The sequence below is a fragment of the Macaca nemestrina genome, chromosome 9, assembly GCF_043159975.1.
Source record: "Macaca nemestrina isolate mMacNem1 chromosome 9, mMacNem.hap1, whole genome shotgun sequence".
Classification (NCBI taxonomy): domain Eukaryota; kingdom Metazoa; phylum Chordata; class Mammalia; order Primates; family Cercopithecidae; genus Macaca; species Macaca nemestrina.
The window spans coordinates 71405360-71422149 of record NC_092133.1 but is presented as its reverse complement, the minus strand read 5'-3'; the positions used below and the strand labels follow the sequence as shown (position 1 = coordinate 71422149).

General features: G+C 47.1%; 2 protein-coding genes across 19 annotated transcripts in view; one reads left to right on the top strand and one right to left on the bottom strand.

Annotated features, from left to right (window-relative positions):
* DUSP29 (dual specificity phosphatase 29) overlaps nt 1-12506 on the top strand; it is a 40623-nt gene extending 28117 nt beyond the window's left edge. For 4 of the 5 annotated variants that reach the window (XM_011714728.3, XM_011714727.3, XM_011714726.3 and 1 more), the window contains one exon: nt 5617-12506. In XM_011714728.3, coding sequence (XP_011713030.1) covers nt 5617-5855 — 239 coding nt within the window. In that variant the 3' untranslated portion in view covers nt 5856-12506. The remainder of the gene's footprint in view (nt 1-5616) is intronic. The other variant, XR_011607850.1, reaches the window with a different exon arrangement.
* LOC105465996 (lysine acetyltransferase 6B) overlaps nt 11050-16790 on the bottom strand; it is a 205506-nt gene continuing 199765 nt past the window's right edge. For all 14 annotated transcript variants that reach the window (XM_011714716.3, XM_071069762.1, XM_011714712.3 and 11 more), the window contains one exon: nt 11050-15186. In XM_011714716.3, coding sequence (XP_011713018.2) covers nt 12635-15186 — 2552 coding nt within the window. In that variant the 3' untranslated portion in view covers nt 11050-12634. The remainder of the gene's footprint in view (nt 15187-16790) is intronic.

Below are 16790 nucleotides of genomic sequence, written 5' to 3'. Positions count from 1 at the left end.
CTCAGGGAGGTGACTTGAGTGGGAATCCATGGAGAGACCTTAAATTCTCCTGCCCACCATCCAATTTCACAGCCCGCCTTCTAGCCGCCATGTCCCCATTTACACTTAACCTAGTGAGGCCTCCAGTAGAAAGCTGACAAGCTGAGCTTTACTGGCACACTGCATTTGAGGTATAATTTGGGTTTTGCACTTCCAGCTTCGAAGTTTTCCCAGCGTTAATTATCCATCTTTTAAATCACAGTGCTAGTCTTTGTGCTCAGAATGCACTGCTGGCTACCCTAATCCAGCAAAGACTACAAGGCTATCTTGGAGAGAAGGGCACAGCTTAGGGACGCATCAGGGGTAAGACAATATACAGTTATTGCTGCAGGGTGTACTTTAGTGGCATTCCACAGAGGCCAGAGGGACTTCAGCTCCCTAATCTGTGCTCTGACTTCAGGCCAATGTGTCACACACCCCTTTGTGGAGCCATCACATAATTCAGGGTATCCGGTTACTGAAAGCCTTTCTTGCCACAAGAGGTCAAGTCTCAGTGACTGACCAAACTGTCTGCTGCAGGAACTTGCAGCCTGGGGCTGGGCCTAGGCCAGGTCTGCTGGACAGTATCAGACTTTAATGGACATCCCAAGGTGGCCCTGGCCCCACAGCCAACCATAGCCACCAACAGTTTGTCATTATTTTGGCTCAGAAAGCAATGTCACAATGAAAAAAACCCTTAGAGCTAACATGCTTGTATTAGAAGATGCCTCATTTCCAGGCCTTCCTTTTATGAGCCTATTTATGAACCATCTTTTGTGCTGTGTACATTCTGGGTTTCCAAGTAGGATCAGAAAAGCAACTGAACTGAGTCATCACCACAACGTAAAATTTGTCTCATAGTATTTGAAGTTAACTGAAAACATATTTGACATGAAAAAAACAAAGGCTGCAACAACCTAATCCTTCCGTTTCTGTTTAATGCACTCACTTGCCATTACTATGTTTTAGACCTTACCCTTCATGGAAAGGGCCTGGCAGGCTTCGGAGAACACAGGGCCGGGTTTACATTTCTGACACACAATTTACTAACGATGTGATTTCTCTGAGCCTTGGTTTCTCCATCCGGTGATAAAAATATTTACCTTCAGAGGTTATAATGAGGATCAGCAGTAATGCACATAAAGTGCTTAGCATAGAACCTGGCGGACAGCAGGCTCTCGGATGTATTTGATAAAGCATGGTCATATACCGTGAAGCATATAACCACGCCAGCATGTGCACATCATCATCGTAAAGTTTCCAATCCTCAAAGAAAATAAAAAAAGACATTCCAACTTTGAACTGTAAGATATACTCACATGAAAGCTTGTTTTAGGTTCCTGGCACTCAATTTTAGGGTCTGCCCCCACTGCCAAATCCAGAAAGAATCAGGGTCTCAAGTTGAAGCTTAGGCCTAGGCAGATGACAGAAAATTGTGAGGAGGTGTCAGGCTGCTGTGGATCATGACTATTAGACCAGGTGGCACCTAGCAAATGAAGGGCCAAGGGAGGAGAGTAGATACTAGGATCAGAGACTTTGAGGGGGGTAGAATGAATGGATAGGGGTGCCAGGACTCGACCGGGTGGCTAGAGATGGGGAGCAGGACATGACCCCACTGGAGATGGCAGGGTAGGCTCTGCTCTCAGCGCCTTTGCACTGACATGTCTAAAGAATTCAAGTCAGGGCTCAAATGCTTACCCTGCAGAACCACGCAGAGTGTAAACAAATGAAGCTGGCTGCGTGTACAGCACGGAGGTGTGGGTAGGGGGCACTTGTGGCTAAGCAGAGAGCCCTGTACCCCCTTCACAGGGGCACCTACCACTCAGCCTCAGCTAATGCTTGTCTTATGAGAGTCAGTGCAAATGTGGGAGATCTGACTTTTCAGAAGTCTCCAATCTGGATTTTACTATAAAATCGCTTGACTTTTAGGTCTTGGCAACAGATTGAAATTTCTTAAAATGCTGCAAAGGACAAACTAAAGCAACCCAGTGGCCATCAGGTTGTAACCTGTGCCGTGAGTGGTCACAGCAACCAAACAAAATGGCCGCTAGCTTAGGAGCAGCAATACCATAGACTTCATACCCACTGGATGGCAGGTGCTCAGCCCACCTGCCACATGCAATGGATGGCCCAGTTGTGTCTAGGCAAGGGACACTGCTTAGCATTTTAGTGCCAGACCCAAGGGAAAACCAAGGGACACTGCTTGGCATTTTAGTGCCGGAACCAAGGGAAAACCAAGGGACACTGGTTGGCATTTTAGTGCCAGACCCACTTGTATGTTTCTTACACTCTATGTAGGAGGTGTGGATAGATAGTCTGGCCAAAAAGGAAGGCATCACTCTTTGCTTCCTCTTGTCTATGTTCTTCGTTCTCATTGACTGGTTTCAGCCAAGTGTACACCATTCCCCCCACCTGGCTTCTCACAGCCAGTCTCTTTTACTCTTTTTGAAAAGCATTCCTTGTGGAGCTGTACTGTGGCTGTAATCAGCCCCTGGGGCCCTCTCCCACCCCATCCCTACCCTGACTTGACCCTTTAGAAAGAACTCCCCAGGCAACCTCAGTCACTCTTAAAATACCTCGGAGATAATCTAGTCCCCGGTCCTGCCCCGACAGCTGGGCAAACAGAGGCCCAGAGAAGCCAAGGGAGGTGCCCAGGGTCACAGAGCTAATCAGAGGCAGCACCATCAGGACACCTGCCTACCAGCGGGGATTCCTTCTGTCACTGAGGCCTCACAGAAGAGTCCTCTGCCCTTATTTTGAGCACCTGGTGACTTTGCTGTATAAGAGGTCACCAAATATCACGGAGGGCGAGGCATGCCAGCTGGTTATAGGATCTGAAAAAACTGAACTTGTCACTCTTCATCAGAAAAATAAGTCCTCACAAAATACTGTCACAGGAACCCCACTTGGATTGCCTTAACTGCCCCTGATGCGGCATCCTCTGAGGTGAATTAGTGTGGTTTTAGTTTAATGAAGTCTTCTAAGAAACTCCAGGGCAAATGCCACGAGGCGCTTTAGTATCATGCTCTCCTTTTGTCTGCTCTTTCTTGTTCTTAAACAGTCCGTAGTCTGCTTTTGAAGGCATCTTAAAATTTATGAGGCCGGGCGCAGTGGCTCAAGCCTGTAATCCCAGCACTTTGGGAGGCCGAGATGGGTGGATCACGAGGGCAGGAGATCGAGACCATCCTGGCTAACACGGTGAAACCCCGTCTCTACTAAAAATTACAAAAAACTAGCCGGGCGTGGTGGCGGGCGCCTGTAGTCCCAGCTACTCGGGAGGCTGAGGCAGGAGAATGGCGTGAACCCGGGAGGCAGAGCTTGCAGTGAGCTGAGATCCGGCCACTGTACTCCAGCCTGGGGGACAGAGCGAAACTCCATCTCAAAAAAAAAAAAAAAAAAAAATCTATTATGGATAAGGGAGGTATGAATAAATAAATGAAGCCTGCTTTCAAGCAGGAGGTTGATTCTCTGGTGCTTCTAATAAGCTTTAACCAGACCAGATTTTCACTGTTTTGTTTTTGTATTTGTTTTTTGAGATGGAGTCTCGCTCTGTCACCCAGGCTGGAGCGCAGTGGCGTGATCTCCACTCACTGCAACCTCCACCTCCTGGGTTCATATGATTCTCCTGTCTCAGCCTCCCGAGTAGCTGGGAGGTGCTCACCACCACACCTGGTGAATTTTTGTATTTTTTAGTAGAGATGGGGTTTCACCATGTTGGCCAGGCTGGTCTCCAATTCCTGACCTCAAGTGATCCACCCGCCTTGGCGTCCCAAAGTACTGGGATTGGAGGCGTGAGCCACCACGCCCGGCCGATTTTCACTGTTTAAGGGTCTCCTGCCCTATCTCCCTCCAGCCCCAGCAGTTCATAATACACCTTGCACCTTTTTTTCTCAGAACTTCCACACACCTAGAACCTCTTGGGAAGACGTAAGGGCTCTACCAGAATTTCTTTGCAAGTTGATAAGAAAGGCAGGTTCCCAGATAGTGCATGGGAGGTGGGCAGAGAGCATCTCCTGAAAGCAAGGAAGGAGTCTGCTTAGCAAGGAGCACACCTGGCTGGGGGCAGGCCATGGTGCAGGGTGACAGCCTTAGCCCATGTCTGATTTTCGTGACAGAGGCCTACCTTCCAGTCACTTCTAAAAGCACGCAGTTGAGGAGCAGTAGAGATTCTGGATTTGGATTTTCTTTTCTGGAGATGGGGTCTTGCTCTGTCGCCCAGGCTGGAGTGTAGTGGCGCAGTCTCGGCTCACTGCAACCTCTAACTCCTGGGTTCAAGCAATTCTCCTGCCTCAGCCTCCCGAGTAGCTGGGACTACAGGTGCTCCACCATGACTGGCTAATTTTTGTGTAGAGACGGGGTTTTGCCATGTTGGCCAGGCTTTAACCACATGGGCTCCAGGTGCTCTGATTGTGAGAACATAAGGACCTGCAAGCATAGGTATGCACTAGCTGCTGCTATTCCTAAAGATGAACTCTGGTCAGGCACACCTCAAGGGCTCTGACTGTAGTCATGAAGAAAAGGATCTCCAAGCATGAGAGGGGTGCTGATCTCTCCCACTGTGTGCTCTGGCCAGGGGGACCCTTGGAGCTCTGACAGAAGTTGGGAAATAAAAGCCCAACGCAGGTATAGTGCTGGCCCCTGTGACTGTGAGAGATGTGCTCTGGCATGATGGGTCTCAGCTAATCTGACCACAAGAAGGAACAAAAGTGTTGCCTGGACCTTGATTCTTCTCAATGGGGCTGACTCCTCCGATGGTAACAGATGTGCGTTCACGCAGCTTAAACTCCCAACCTCAGGTGATCCGCCCACCTCGGCCTCCCAAAGTGCTGGGATTACAGGTGTGAGCCACCGCACGTGGCCTCATGCCCTAGTCTTGGAAACAAAATTCAGCTCTTGGAGCTCCTACCCGAGCTGAGTTTCCTCTGTCCCTCCTCTTCCCCTTTCTCTCCCGCTCTTTCCACTTCCCCCTTTCCTCCCCCCTCCCTCTCCCTTCCAACTCTTTCTCCCCTTCCCCCTGCCACTTAACAGACTTGAGGCCCCCAAAAGGCTTAATGAACTACAGCTTTCATCTGTTTCAAGTATTGAGTCATGACAGAAAGAATTACTGTTTTCTGGGAGAGGAAGAAACGCTTTGGTTATCAGCAGGGCTGGCCAGGGGCCCGGCAGCCTCCGGAAAGATCTGTGGGATTTGAATGCCAGGGGTAGACATTCATCCAGCTGGACAGGTTCACACCCCAGGAGCACGGTCATGCCCGGGAGAACCTGGGACCAGCCTCCCTGAGATCCGAAACAGCAATCAAGAAGTGGGTGCTTGCTTTCTGGCCACGGTGCTCAGGGGAAAGGCAGCCCGGCCACACTGTAGGAGCTCAGCAGCCATTCATTAGCACAAATTGTGCTAAAATCGAGTTATTTACAGGGTTATTTGCCTTCTCAACAACCCTATGAAGAAGACACTGTTCTACAGAGGCAGCTGTGGGGCACAATGCTGAGTCACTTGCTGTGGGCGAGAGGGTGACAGTCAGGACGGGAGTGGGCCCTACCTGTGCCTCCAACGCCTGCCCCTCAGTGTGGGTTTTCTCCTCCCCGCTTCTTCTGCAGGTAAGATCCTGGTTCACTGTGTCATGGGCCGCAGCCGGTCAGCCACCCTGGTCCTGGCCTACCTGATGATCCACAAGGACATGACCCTGGTGGACGCCATCCAGCAAGTAGCCAAGAACCGCTGCGTCCTCCCCAACCGGGGCTTTCTGAAGCAGCTCCGGGAGCTGGACAAGCAGCTGGTGCAGCAGAGGCGACAGGCCCAGAGCCAGGACAGTGAGGGGGATGGCAGGGAACTGTAGGGCCCGACTCACCTGGCTAGCAGAGGCACTGGGGACAGAGGGGAGAGGCACAACATAGCCCTGGCCTAGGACTCCAGATAAGGGACAGTTAAACCAAAGCTCGACTTCTTCCAAACCATCTTGTTCAACTTCCCCATGTGTGCTGGGGACAGGGAGGACCCAGAGTTGCCCCCGGGCAGAGCCGAGCACTCAGTCTCTCAGTGAAATGGGAGGGACGGGCTCCCGGCTCTGGGTCACAGAGGAGCATGCGACGCTGCACAGTCTCCCTGCCTTGCTTTTGTTTTTTTTGGTGAGAAGGAAAGGATTTTAAAATGTGTAGGCATTATGTTGTGATTAAACGTTTGGCTTTGTCTGAAAGGAAATTCACGTTCTTATAAAAAGTATTTTAAAATAGAAATTGCTTTTCCAACTACGGAACAGTACTGGGTGAGCGGTGTCACAGGAGCGCCCGCGTAGCCGTGGAGGCTGCTTCCCGGCATCCTGCGTTTCTGTGGCATCCCCTGCACCCCGTTTGTCTTTTCAGCAGAACCCCCAGGCTCACGCCACCATCTCTAGATGTGCTCCTCCAGCTGGGTGGGGAGGGGTCCTGAACCCCCGTACAGAGGCCCCGGCTTCAGGCTTCCCCCACTTTCCTGAGGGACCCAGGGCTCCTCAGACTCTTAGCCAGGGCTGCCACTACTGAGAAAAATTCAATGAATTGTGGTGAATTTGGACAAGTAGGAGTTTGACTTTCTAATTTTGGGGGAAAAAAGGGAGGAGACCCTCTCTAGCGGGACCTCAGGGAGGCTCTTTTCACGTGGGTTCTAGTCAAAGCAACACGAGCTGGTTTTCAGGCACAGCAGAGAGTATTTGCAAATTGTTGTCTGCTGTGGAATGGGAGGATGGGGCAGCCAGGTAAGCTCAGGTGTGGCGTTTGCCTCCCCGAGAGCTAAGCCAGCACCATGGCTGCGTGATTTCCACTCTGAAGGAGAAAACGGCAGCAGGCACGAAGCGGGTAGTGATAGCTTCCAGGGTCAGGAATCCCAAACCCGACAGAACCCAAAGAGAGTTGCTGCTGCTGGAGATGCTGGCTGTCAAGGACCAGACACGGAAACGGCCTGGAGAAACCAGAATGTGATAAAGGCCTTCTAGGAAAAAACGAAAAGGGGCCTGGTTCTTCAGTTTGGTTGTGGTTTCCAGCAGAATGAAAGAGGAAGTTATTGATGGGTGGAGGAGAGAATCCCGGGCCTCAGCAGATGTGTAAGCCACCTGAGAGTCACCCTGTGACCTTTGGGGATATGCCCTGCTTTGTGCCCCTGTGGCTGGGCCTGGCTTCCTGGGACTGCCTCGAGTCTGCTCTGAGAGTCGCCTTGGCTCAGGAGGAGCCAAGGCCCTCATGTTCACATGCACATGGGGCTTGGGGGGGCATCCCCGGGGACTCCCTCATGGTAAGAGCACTGGTCTTCTAATACATTTTGAAACCTGAAACACTGCAAAGGGGTTGCAAAGCAAAAAGGCAAAGATGATACATAAACAGAAATGTGCAGTGAATTGATGTGTCCTGGTGCTAAGATAGAAAAGGGGTACATGTTCCCTCTGAAAGTGCAAGAGTCCTGAACTGGACAAAGATGGAGTGTATCAGTCACAACTCATGTGGCTGTGAGGGAGAGAGCAATACTGGGTGTGGGACGACTACAGATGATGGAATTGCTTAATGACTCATACTTGGGTGTGAGGGGACCATATTCCGGCTCTTGGGAAAGAGATGCAGGCCAAAAGGGACCTAGGGTCATAGTGGCCCCAACCTGGGCTTCCCCATCAGGATCCTGCTACCCCCGTCTGAACTCTCTTATTGCTTAGCTCTGATCTGTTCCATGTCCAGAGAGAAGTCAGTATTTCCATTTTAATGAATATTTACATTTAGATGAATTCACGTTGGGGAGGATAGAAGCATAGCTAGGTGCATTGCTGGTGTTTCCTGAGCGCCCCACACTTTCCTCATGCTCTCATCTCTTTGTGGGACTCTGGGTCCTGCCGAAGGCAGCAGAAGCTGAGAATGGCAAAATTGCAGTTATGGTCTCTTCTAGATGACTCCTGGGAGCCAGAGGCAGGAGAAAGGAGGAACAGAAGTTTTTGCAAAAGTGTTTCAAGTCTTCAGAAGTAAGGTAGGAAATATTTGTTTGGTTACCAAGTGCCTATTGAGAACCTACCACATGCCAAAACCTGGGTTAGGGGCCAACAGGAAAAATGAAAATGCACGTTGTGATAAAGCACAATGCAGGAAATAGGCATGGAGGTGGAGAAAAGTGGGGAAGGGGAGAAACCCTCTTTAGGCGGGGTGGTCAAGGAAGACCTCTCTTAGACATGAAGACACAAACCTTCCGAATGTGCTGGAGCATTCGAGGCTGAGGAGCTGTGCATCACTGAGGCCGGAGCTGGCGGCTGAGAGCGGGAGTGGAAGGAGGGGCGGAGAGACTTGATTGTATTCCAGGTGCACAGAAGATTCACTGAAGGGTTTTAAGCCAGTGTTTCAAGATCACTCTGGAAAGATCCTTTGGCTGAAGTATGGAGAACAGGTTGTAGGGAGTTAAGAAGTGAGGCAAGACCAGTTAGGAGGCTGTTGACAGGAAAGGAGGAGGTGGACTGGCCTGACAGCGCCAGGGGATTAGTATTCCAAGATTATTTTGGAATTAACCCAGAAAATGGACAGGACCTGCCGAGACGGGGAGGGGAAATGAGGGTTAACTGATCTGGTTTCTCGGCAGTGCTTTAACACTGAGATGGGGTGGACCAGAGCAGGAATGGAGGAGGAGTCAGAAATCACCAGTTCGGTTGTTATGCAGATGTACAAAAGGTGTCCCAGGTCATTTGATGTGGCATCTAAAGCTCAGAGGAATGTTCACAGCTGGGGATGTAATTCTGGGTGTCACCTGCAGAGAGGTGGAATTTGAAGTCATCATACTAGATGAGATGATGAGAGAAAAGAGAGAAAATACTCCCGGCCCGAGTGTTGCAGAACATGAATGTTTATAGCTAAGCCTGGGTGGAGGAGGAAGGTCCAGGAAAGGGGACAGAGAAGGTAGAAGGAATGATGGAACTCTGGGTACAGAGAAATGGAAGGTGCTGCTTCATAATGTAACAGTACTTGTACTTTGAGTATCTAAGATTGATTGTAGACCAAGGCTTGCTTGCAGCCACAAAGGGACCTGTATTTACATAGCACTTAACAGTTTTTACAGCAACATGCATTCATTAGACAAGCCTTTAAATCAGAGAGGTGACAAATTAGGGCCTTTCAGAGCACAGTGTTCTAGAAAAAAAGAGCTGGGATTTGGAAAGACCTGGGTTTGTTTCAGCTCACACATTTTAGCTGGGTGAATTTGGGTAATTAATGTAGCTTAATCTGAGCCTCAACCTCCTGATCTGTACATTGGAAAGAATGGCCCCATTTCCTGCACAAGTTGGGTGTGTGGGAGGAGTTTGTGAAAGCTTTGTGACAATATTGTGAGTCATTACTTCTAAAACAGAATGTTGGTGAGGAAGGCGGATGCCCTCATACCTGGGCAGGCACCACTTGCAACTATTAAAAAGTGAGGCTGGCAACTGACCACCACTTGGTACGACTCTTCTAAATAACAGAACACAGTTACGATTTTAAACAATGTGGCCTGTTAATGAATCTCAATCTAATGGTGTATTTCAGCTTTGATGAATCCAAGTTCCTGTTTCGCCAAATCCTGGGCGTCACATTCAGATGTGAACTGATTTCTCTAGTGAGAGTGGGTAAGGTGGAGGGCAGGGTGTTCTGAGGCCATCTCAGATCAGCAGTTTCCTTCCCATGCTAAGCCTTTCTGTTCCATCAAGGAATGTGGGGACTGGGGCCAGCAGGGAAGCTCCCAGTCCTAGCTCTGCTGCAGTTCTTAGGGAGCCTGGACAACCGAGGTGTCCCTGGGACTGTTCTTAGATTTGGGTTTGGCAGGTCTGGGGCAATGCCTGGGACTCTTCCACAAGCTCCCTTAGAAGGCTGTTAGGCCGGCAGGGTATGGGAACCCAGACATTGCACAAACCACAAGGTGTGATTAGCAGGCCACGGCCAAAGGGAACACAGAGGGGAATCTCAGCCCCCAGAGAATCTTAACCCAAGAGGAAAGAGACAAAATATGTGACAGCTTCAGGTTGGGGCCCGTGGGGGGCTCTGTGTAGCTTCCCCATCAGATTGCTTGCAGGCCCCAACCCCACCTCCAGGGCTCGGGCAGCCTCTTGCCCGATGTGTGGCCCACTGGGCTGCCCAGTCCTTGGCCACTCCTGAATGGACGCAGTGTTGGATTTGTGCAGGCACAGACCACCACTTCCCACTCGGAGCATGTTTCAGAGGTTTCTTTTCCTACTAGCACAGCACCTTAAATGGATCTTTTCCCTTTGTGCCTATGGCCCTTGCAGACGTGTCTTCTTGGAATCCCTTCCTCAGCTATTACATATATTACCCCCATTGACTTTGCACTTGAGGAAGGAAGGGACTAAAAGATAACATCGTGACACTAAACCCAATATACTTGGTAACTGTGAAAGAAAATAACCATACGGGTGAGAGTACAAGGCAGAACTCCACTGGGCACCCTCCGTCTGCACAAGGCCTTTTATTCTGGTGTGTATGCTCTATCCTGCCTTTGCATGATTTTGGGTCCACTTTAAGGCTTAGATCTATGCTTTCTGCAACATCTAATTTTTTTTGTGTTGGACCAACAGTGCAAAAGCAACTTTTTTCCTCCACAGGGTAGTGACCTGCTTAACAGGAGTTGCGAGCACACGTGTTCAGACACCTGGAGAGCTTAACGGGCCAGTTTCACACGGGTGCTAGGTCAAGAATTCATTTCTAGACTTACTGCTCCAATAACCAAACTCAAGCAACACTCAGAACTTTCTCTGAACGCTATACTTGTGAATATTCACTTTTGGCAGGGGGTCTAAACTTTAGGCTCTAAAGAAAACATACAATTAATCATTCACAACAGAGCAAAACGTTCACACTTTTTAAAAAGAAGACGATGTTTCAAACATACAATCCCAGATTGGGTGTTTTTTGGTATTAATCTTTATAAAAAGGAAGTTTGCGACCCTGGTGCGAGGCTCGGAGGGTGTTTCTACAGACGGTGCGAGTGAGGCAGCTGGATATTTGTGCGGGATCTCTTTGCAAATGAAGATCAAAGTCCAAAAGAAAAAAACAATTTCACTTTATTTTAAAGACAATGATTGGCATACAGAAGGTATGCACTCGCATAAAATAAACTTTCATGAAAAGCATTAAAATCCATTATAAATTAATTTATTAAATAGGTATTTGGTATATGTGATGGTTTTATTAGATATTACTCTTATTTATTGCCAACCCCTCCCCCAAAGTCAAAACAAATCAGAAAATCCCGTAACTCCAATTTACACTAAATAATTTATTTTCCCAAAATGTGTATGTGTTCTGAGGCGTGACACATGATACAGTTCCATTGGTCATTCTCTATCAATCATAATATGACAGGACACAAGAGGCTAAAAATGGCTCATCATAATTTATTTTATGTTAAAATGTACAGCTTTTTTTTGTTTGTTTTTTCTTTTTTTGAAGTGACTGACTAAAAAGAGAACAGATAAATACAAGAGTGTCGCTGGATCCTATTTTATACAAGGATTACGCCTCTCCTGCTTGGCCCTTACTGTCACCCTGTACAGGTACAAAGGCTACAAAAAAGGAAGCAATATAAACAGACACAAATAACTTTTTTGCTTTTTTACATGCGATTTGTAAGCTTAGTTTGAGCTATTCACAAGCTACTTTTCTATTTTTCCTTAAAAAATAACTCCAATATTTTATAAAGATAGAAAAATCTACAGATGGAATGAAAATGTAAAGTTAGAGGCATTTCCATAAAATAGCAACTTTACACCAAATTCACTATTTTTTTTTAAATCCTGCCAAGTATTTGGACATATATGAAATGTTTCAAAACCTGACAGATAAACACTGAGATATGCTTCATTCAATAAACAGAAGTCTGCATTTATAAAACAGAAAGCTGCCTTTTTTCCCCAAAGAAATCTGTCACCAAAATGGAAAAGGGTCTCAACTTTACACCAAACATTTAGCAATAAAACCCTTTTGACTAACCAAATGGGAATAGCTTTTATAGCTCTTTACAGTTTTATAATTAACAAAAATATAGTTTTTTTTAAAACCCTCAAATTAGGGCACCCTAATCAAGGCAAAAAACTTAAGAAATGGCTTACTGTTAGCACAACACTTGTACAGTACTACAAAATGCACTGTCACTAACAAAGACATTAGCGGCATGCTGAAGTGTCACCTTAAACAAAATATACAATAACTGAAATGCTAAAGGCATTTACATGGAGTGGACAGGGAAGGAAAAAAAAAGCTCTAGGTTCAGTATTAAAACAGATAATTTGGGGGGGCTTGATATCCACATTGTTTAACAGAAGCAGGCACAACAAGTGGCTGCCTCCATATTGTAGTCCAAAGAGAGGCCTTCCTTTGCAGAGAATTTTATATAAAAGTAACAGAAATGAAGGTACCAAAAAAAAAAAAGGAAAAGGAAAAAAAGAAAAACAACTTGTATAAGGCTTTCTGCTGCATACAGCTTTTTTTTTTTTTTTTTTAAATAAATGGTGCCAACAAATGTTTTTGCATTCACACCAATTGCTGGTTTTGAAATCGTACTCTTCAAAGGTATTTGTGCAGATCGATCCAATAGTGATACCCCGTAGGTGTTGTGGACTGCCCACGTTGTCTACCTTCTCATGTAGGAGCCATTGAGAGACTGTTTGGACATGCCTGTGTTCATGTAGCCGTGATGTCCAGGGGCCGTGTACATCATGTTACCGTGGGGGGGGGTCTGCATTGGCTGCTGGGCATATGGCTGGGTGCCCATCATGCCCATCTGCATCTGCATAGGGTATTGGGGCGTTTGATTCATATAGCCATGATTGCTGTGGTAGCCACTGTTCATCATTGGCTGGGACATGCTGTACCCATTCATGGCATTGAGAGTGTTCATGTTCATGTTCACAGAGTTGACATTGTAGGCTGGGGCTGGCATCAGGTTCACACTCATGTTCATGCCTCTTTGCATCGTTAAAGTCCGTGCAGGACCCTGCATGGCTACAGTCTGGGAGCGCCCATAGATTTGTGACTGATGGGTGGCAGCGGCTGGTGACAGAGACGCTGACTTGGTTCTCATGGAGACGTGGCCCTTGCTGGCAATCTGGGTTTGCAGTCTTTGGCTGTGAGAGATGCCAATATTTGATGCAGCCATGTTTCGTTGCAAAAGAGGCGGCGGCAGATTCATTGGAGGAGGAGTCAGGTTGGGGGGTGGGGTCATGGTAGCTTGTGCTTGGGGTCCCCCAGGGACGGAGTGTGGAGACTGAGAAAGCTGAACAAGCCCTGTGTTACTTAATGGTGTGGACAAAGAGGCACTGTTTGCATAGGAAGTCACAGCAGCGGAATGGCTGTAAGGCAATGAATGATCAATAAGTGTATTAGTTAACTGCTGCAGTTTGGCAAGGCTGAAGGTGGCTGACGGCTGTGGGTAATGCCCAGCCCCAAAATCACTCTGACCCATTCGCTCGTACAAGCCAATGTTGGCGTTGCCCGTCTCGGGGATTTCAGCCAGCTGCATGGGTGGGGTGAAGTTAGCAGCCATGCTGCACTGAGCCAGCTGCTGGCTGCTGCTCGGAGGCCTCTCCACCACACAGCCTTGAGGAGACTTGACACTGCAGGTCGGAGGGGAGCTGATGCTGGTTTGCTGCAGCATGCTGCAGCTCCCGCTGATGTTGGACATCTGCTGGGTGACAGCACAGCTGCTCTGTGTCAGACTGCTGGAGGTGAGGTTGCTATAGGAGCAGCTGTTCTGTGAAGAGCCATTTCCACAGATGCTGCCTCCCATAGTAGAATCGTAGCTGCTTGGGTTTTCGTAGTTCTCAGTTGTGCTCTCGATACTGCCCAGGTCACTAAATCCACTGTCTACGACTTGCTGTGAATGATCTGAAACTGATGGGACATCCATCATGGGACTGGTTTCCATGTTCTGCAGAGATGGCACTGAGATGGCACTTTGATCTGGGCTGATTTGGGCATAGCTGTTTTCCAAAGCAGGGACACTTGGGCTATTGACAGAACGTACGGACTGGCCAGGATGGGAGTGGACGGATGAAACCGGGCTACTGTGGTCTGACTGTTGGCAATCGTCCAGAGTGGTGGCAATCTGTGGACTTTGGTCTGCACGGGTGTAGTTCTGTAGGCTTCTACAGGCCTCTTGAGTCTCGGCACAATCCTGAAAGGTGTCGTCCTGTTCACTGCTCTCCTGGGTCAAAGACTGAACTGCCTGCACGGTCTCAGAGTCGATTTCCATGGTTGCTGGGTTTCCCTCTTTGAACTCTGTATCGACTTCTTTGCTGTTCTTTTGGTCCTGCTTCTGTGCCTGTTCTCCTGGGGGTGGCTCCTCGTCAGATTCGGGTACGGCTTCAGGGTCCCCAGCAAGCTCCTTGGGCTCACTGTTACAAGAGGCTGTCAGGTCGACGCCACAGTCCATTAAGACCTCTGGGTTCGAGTGACTAGGCTGCACATTAAGGTCTAAAAAAGCCTCCTGGTTTTCCAGTACTTCTTTAAAGCTTTCTCTGGGCAGCTCTTCCTTCTCCACTTCGGCAGACTCCATGTGGCTGTCATCCTCGTCATCGGCATCATGGTCCTCGTTGTGAGATGGCTCTTCGTCCTCTTCCTCCTCCTCTTCATGATCATCCAAACGTGCAGAGTCTTCTTTTTCCGGGGAGATTTCTGCTTCCTCTTTTTCTTGGCTTTTAGCACCATCTGGATCTTTTTCTACATTTCCTCCTCCTTCTTCTTCTTCTTCTTCCCCTTCCTCTTCTTCCTCTTCTTCCTCCTCCTCCTCCTCTTCCTCAGGTTTGATGAGATCATCTTCTGGTTTTTCACCTGGTGATGTATTTGGACTTACAGGGGCACATGTTTCTTGCCTTCTGTTTTCCTCTTGAGGCAGCAGGGCTTCCCCAGCTTCCTTGGCCTCCTCCTCAATGCTGATGGGAGTGGGGCTGGTTTTTCCTTCTGAAGTCTCCTTCTGTTCTTCCACTGTTACCTGCTCATCAGGCTCCAGGGGTGTTTCTGGTGGGGTGTACAAATTCAGTTTAAATCCGGTCTTCCTCTCTTTGTTTTGCCTCCACTTAGACAGACCACGCTTTGTTCCTTTTGGCCACGCTTGTTTGCACTTTAGAGGTTCGGGATTGTCTTTACTGCCTTCTTTCAAGTTACTCGAATCATCATTCATATTGTCTTAGTGAAGAGACAAAAAGGGGAAGGAAGAAAAACAGTCTTAGAAAGCATAACCATGGGCAACTTGAATTCATTCCTCTAAATTAATTAGCAAACACTGCTTTCAATTTGGCATGTTAAGAGTTGATGGTAAAGACATAATCAAGGCTAATGTGTAATAATATTGTGGTATAAACCAAGTAAATAACCTAGGCCTGGGAAAGTAACATATTGGGAACACATGGATATAGGCAATGCTAATGTGCTTATTTGAGTTTAATGAACAAGACATTCTCTGATGCAAAAACCTAGAGTTCCACAGTGTAAAAAAAAAAATCAATTTGAACATTTACAAATTAGGACATACAGGGGAAAGGAATTAATGCTAGCTTATATACAAATCATTACTGTCCTCGAAAAATGACTAGAAGCCTTAACTCTCATATCTACCTAGAGAAAGTAAACCTCTGTGGACATTTATAGGATGTAAATGTTCTTGGATGACATGATTTATTTACTTTGATTTGAATGTGCTCTCTGGCATAAAAATAAGCTGTATACCTCTGAAACAAATCATAAATAACTAAATACCCAAAACAAATGCACTTGTCATCATCATTTTTAGGATCATCATTTTTGCATGATACAAACTATAATGTAATTACTAGCAAATTCCTGAACATTTAAAATACAGGTATTCTTTTTATCACTAATTCTGTCCACACTGAATTCTGGATCAGCATGTTGCTGATGTAAGGTTTGAACATTAAAGACAATCAGAAACAAACCATAATTGTGAAGTTCATTTCAGTTCAGGTGACCTTATTTTTACTGAACCTATATGCACTTGTGAATATAGATGTAAACATGTACATATTTATATAAGCAGATGGATAACTACATACATATTAATAAATATATAAATAAATATATGTATAAAGCACCCAAGTATTCTTACGATCTTTAGATTACACTAATCTTCTAGAATCAGTGGTCAATTTAAAGGAAAAGCTTTATATAGAACAATAGTTTTATTAGAAACTCTATTTTGGAGAATAAAAATAAGATGTCACAATCATCATAAAACAGATATCCCTTCTGCCAGAAGAGAGTGAGTTCTAGTCCAACCGGTGAACAGCAGAGTAAGCACTGGCTGATTTAGGTAATAAAAGGATTATAGAAAAACTTACCTGCAAGTATTACTTTCAAACTGACCAGCTGAAAAGAACACATATATGATGCAGAATGGTTCCTTGAGAAGTGCCCAGTACCATGCCCGAGTTAAGAGTCATCTCAGGACATTTCTATTCACAATGGCAGGTAATAGCCATGCCAGTGCCCCCGGATTCCACATTCTTTTTATTTTTGAGACGGAGTCTTGCTCTGTCACCCAGGCTAGAGTGCAGTGGCATGATCTTGGTTCACTGCAACCTCTGTCTCCCAGGTTCAAGCGATTCCCCTGCCTCAGCCTCCCAAGTAGCTGGGACTACAGGCATGCATCACCACGCCTGGCTAATTTTTTTGTCCTTTTAGTAGAGATGGGGTTTCACCATGTTGGCCAGGCTGGTCTTGAACTCCTGACTTTAGGTGATTTGCCTGCCTCAGTCACCCAAAGTGCTGGGATT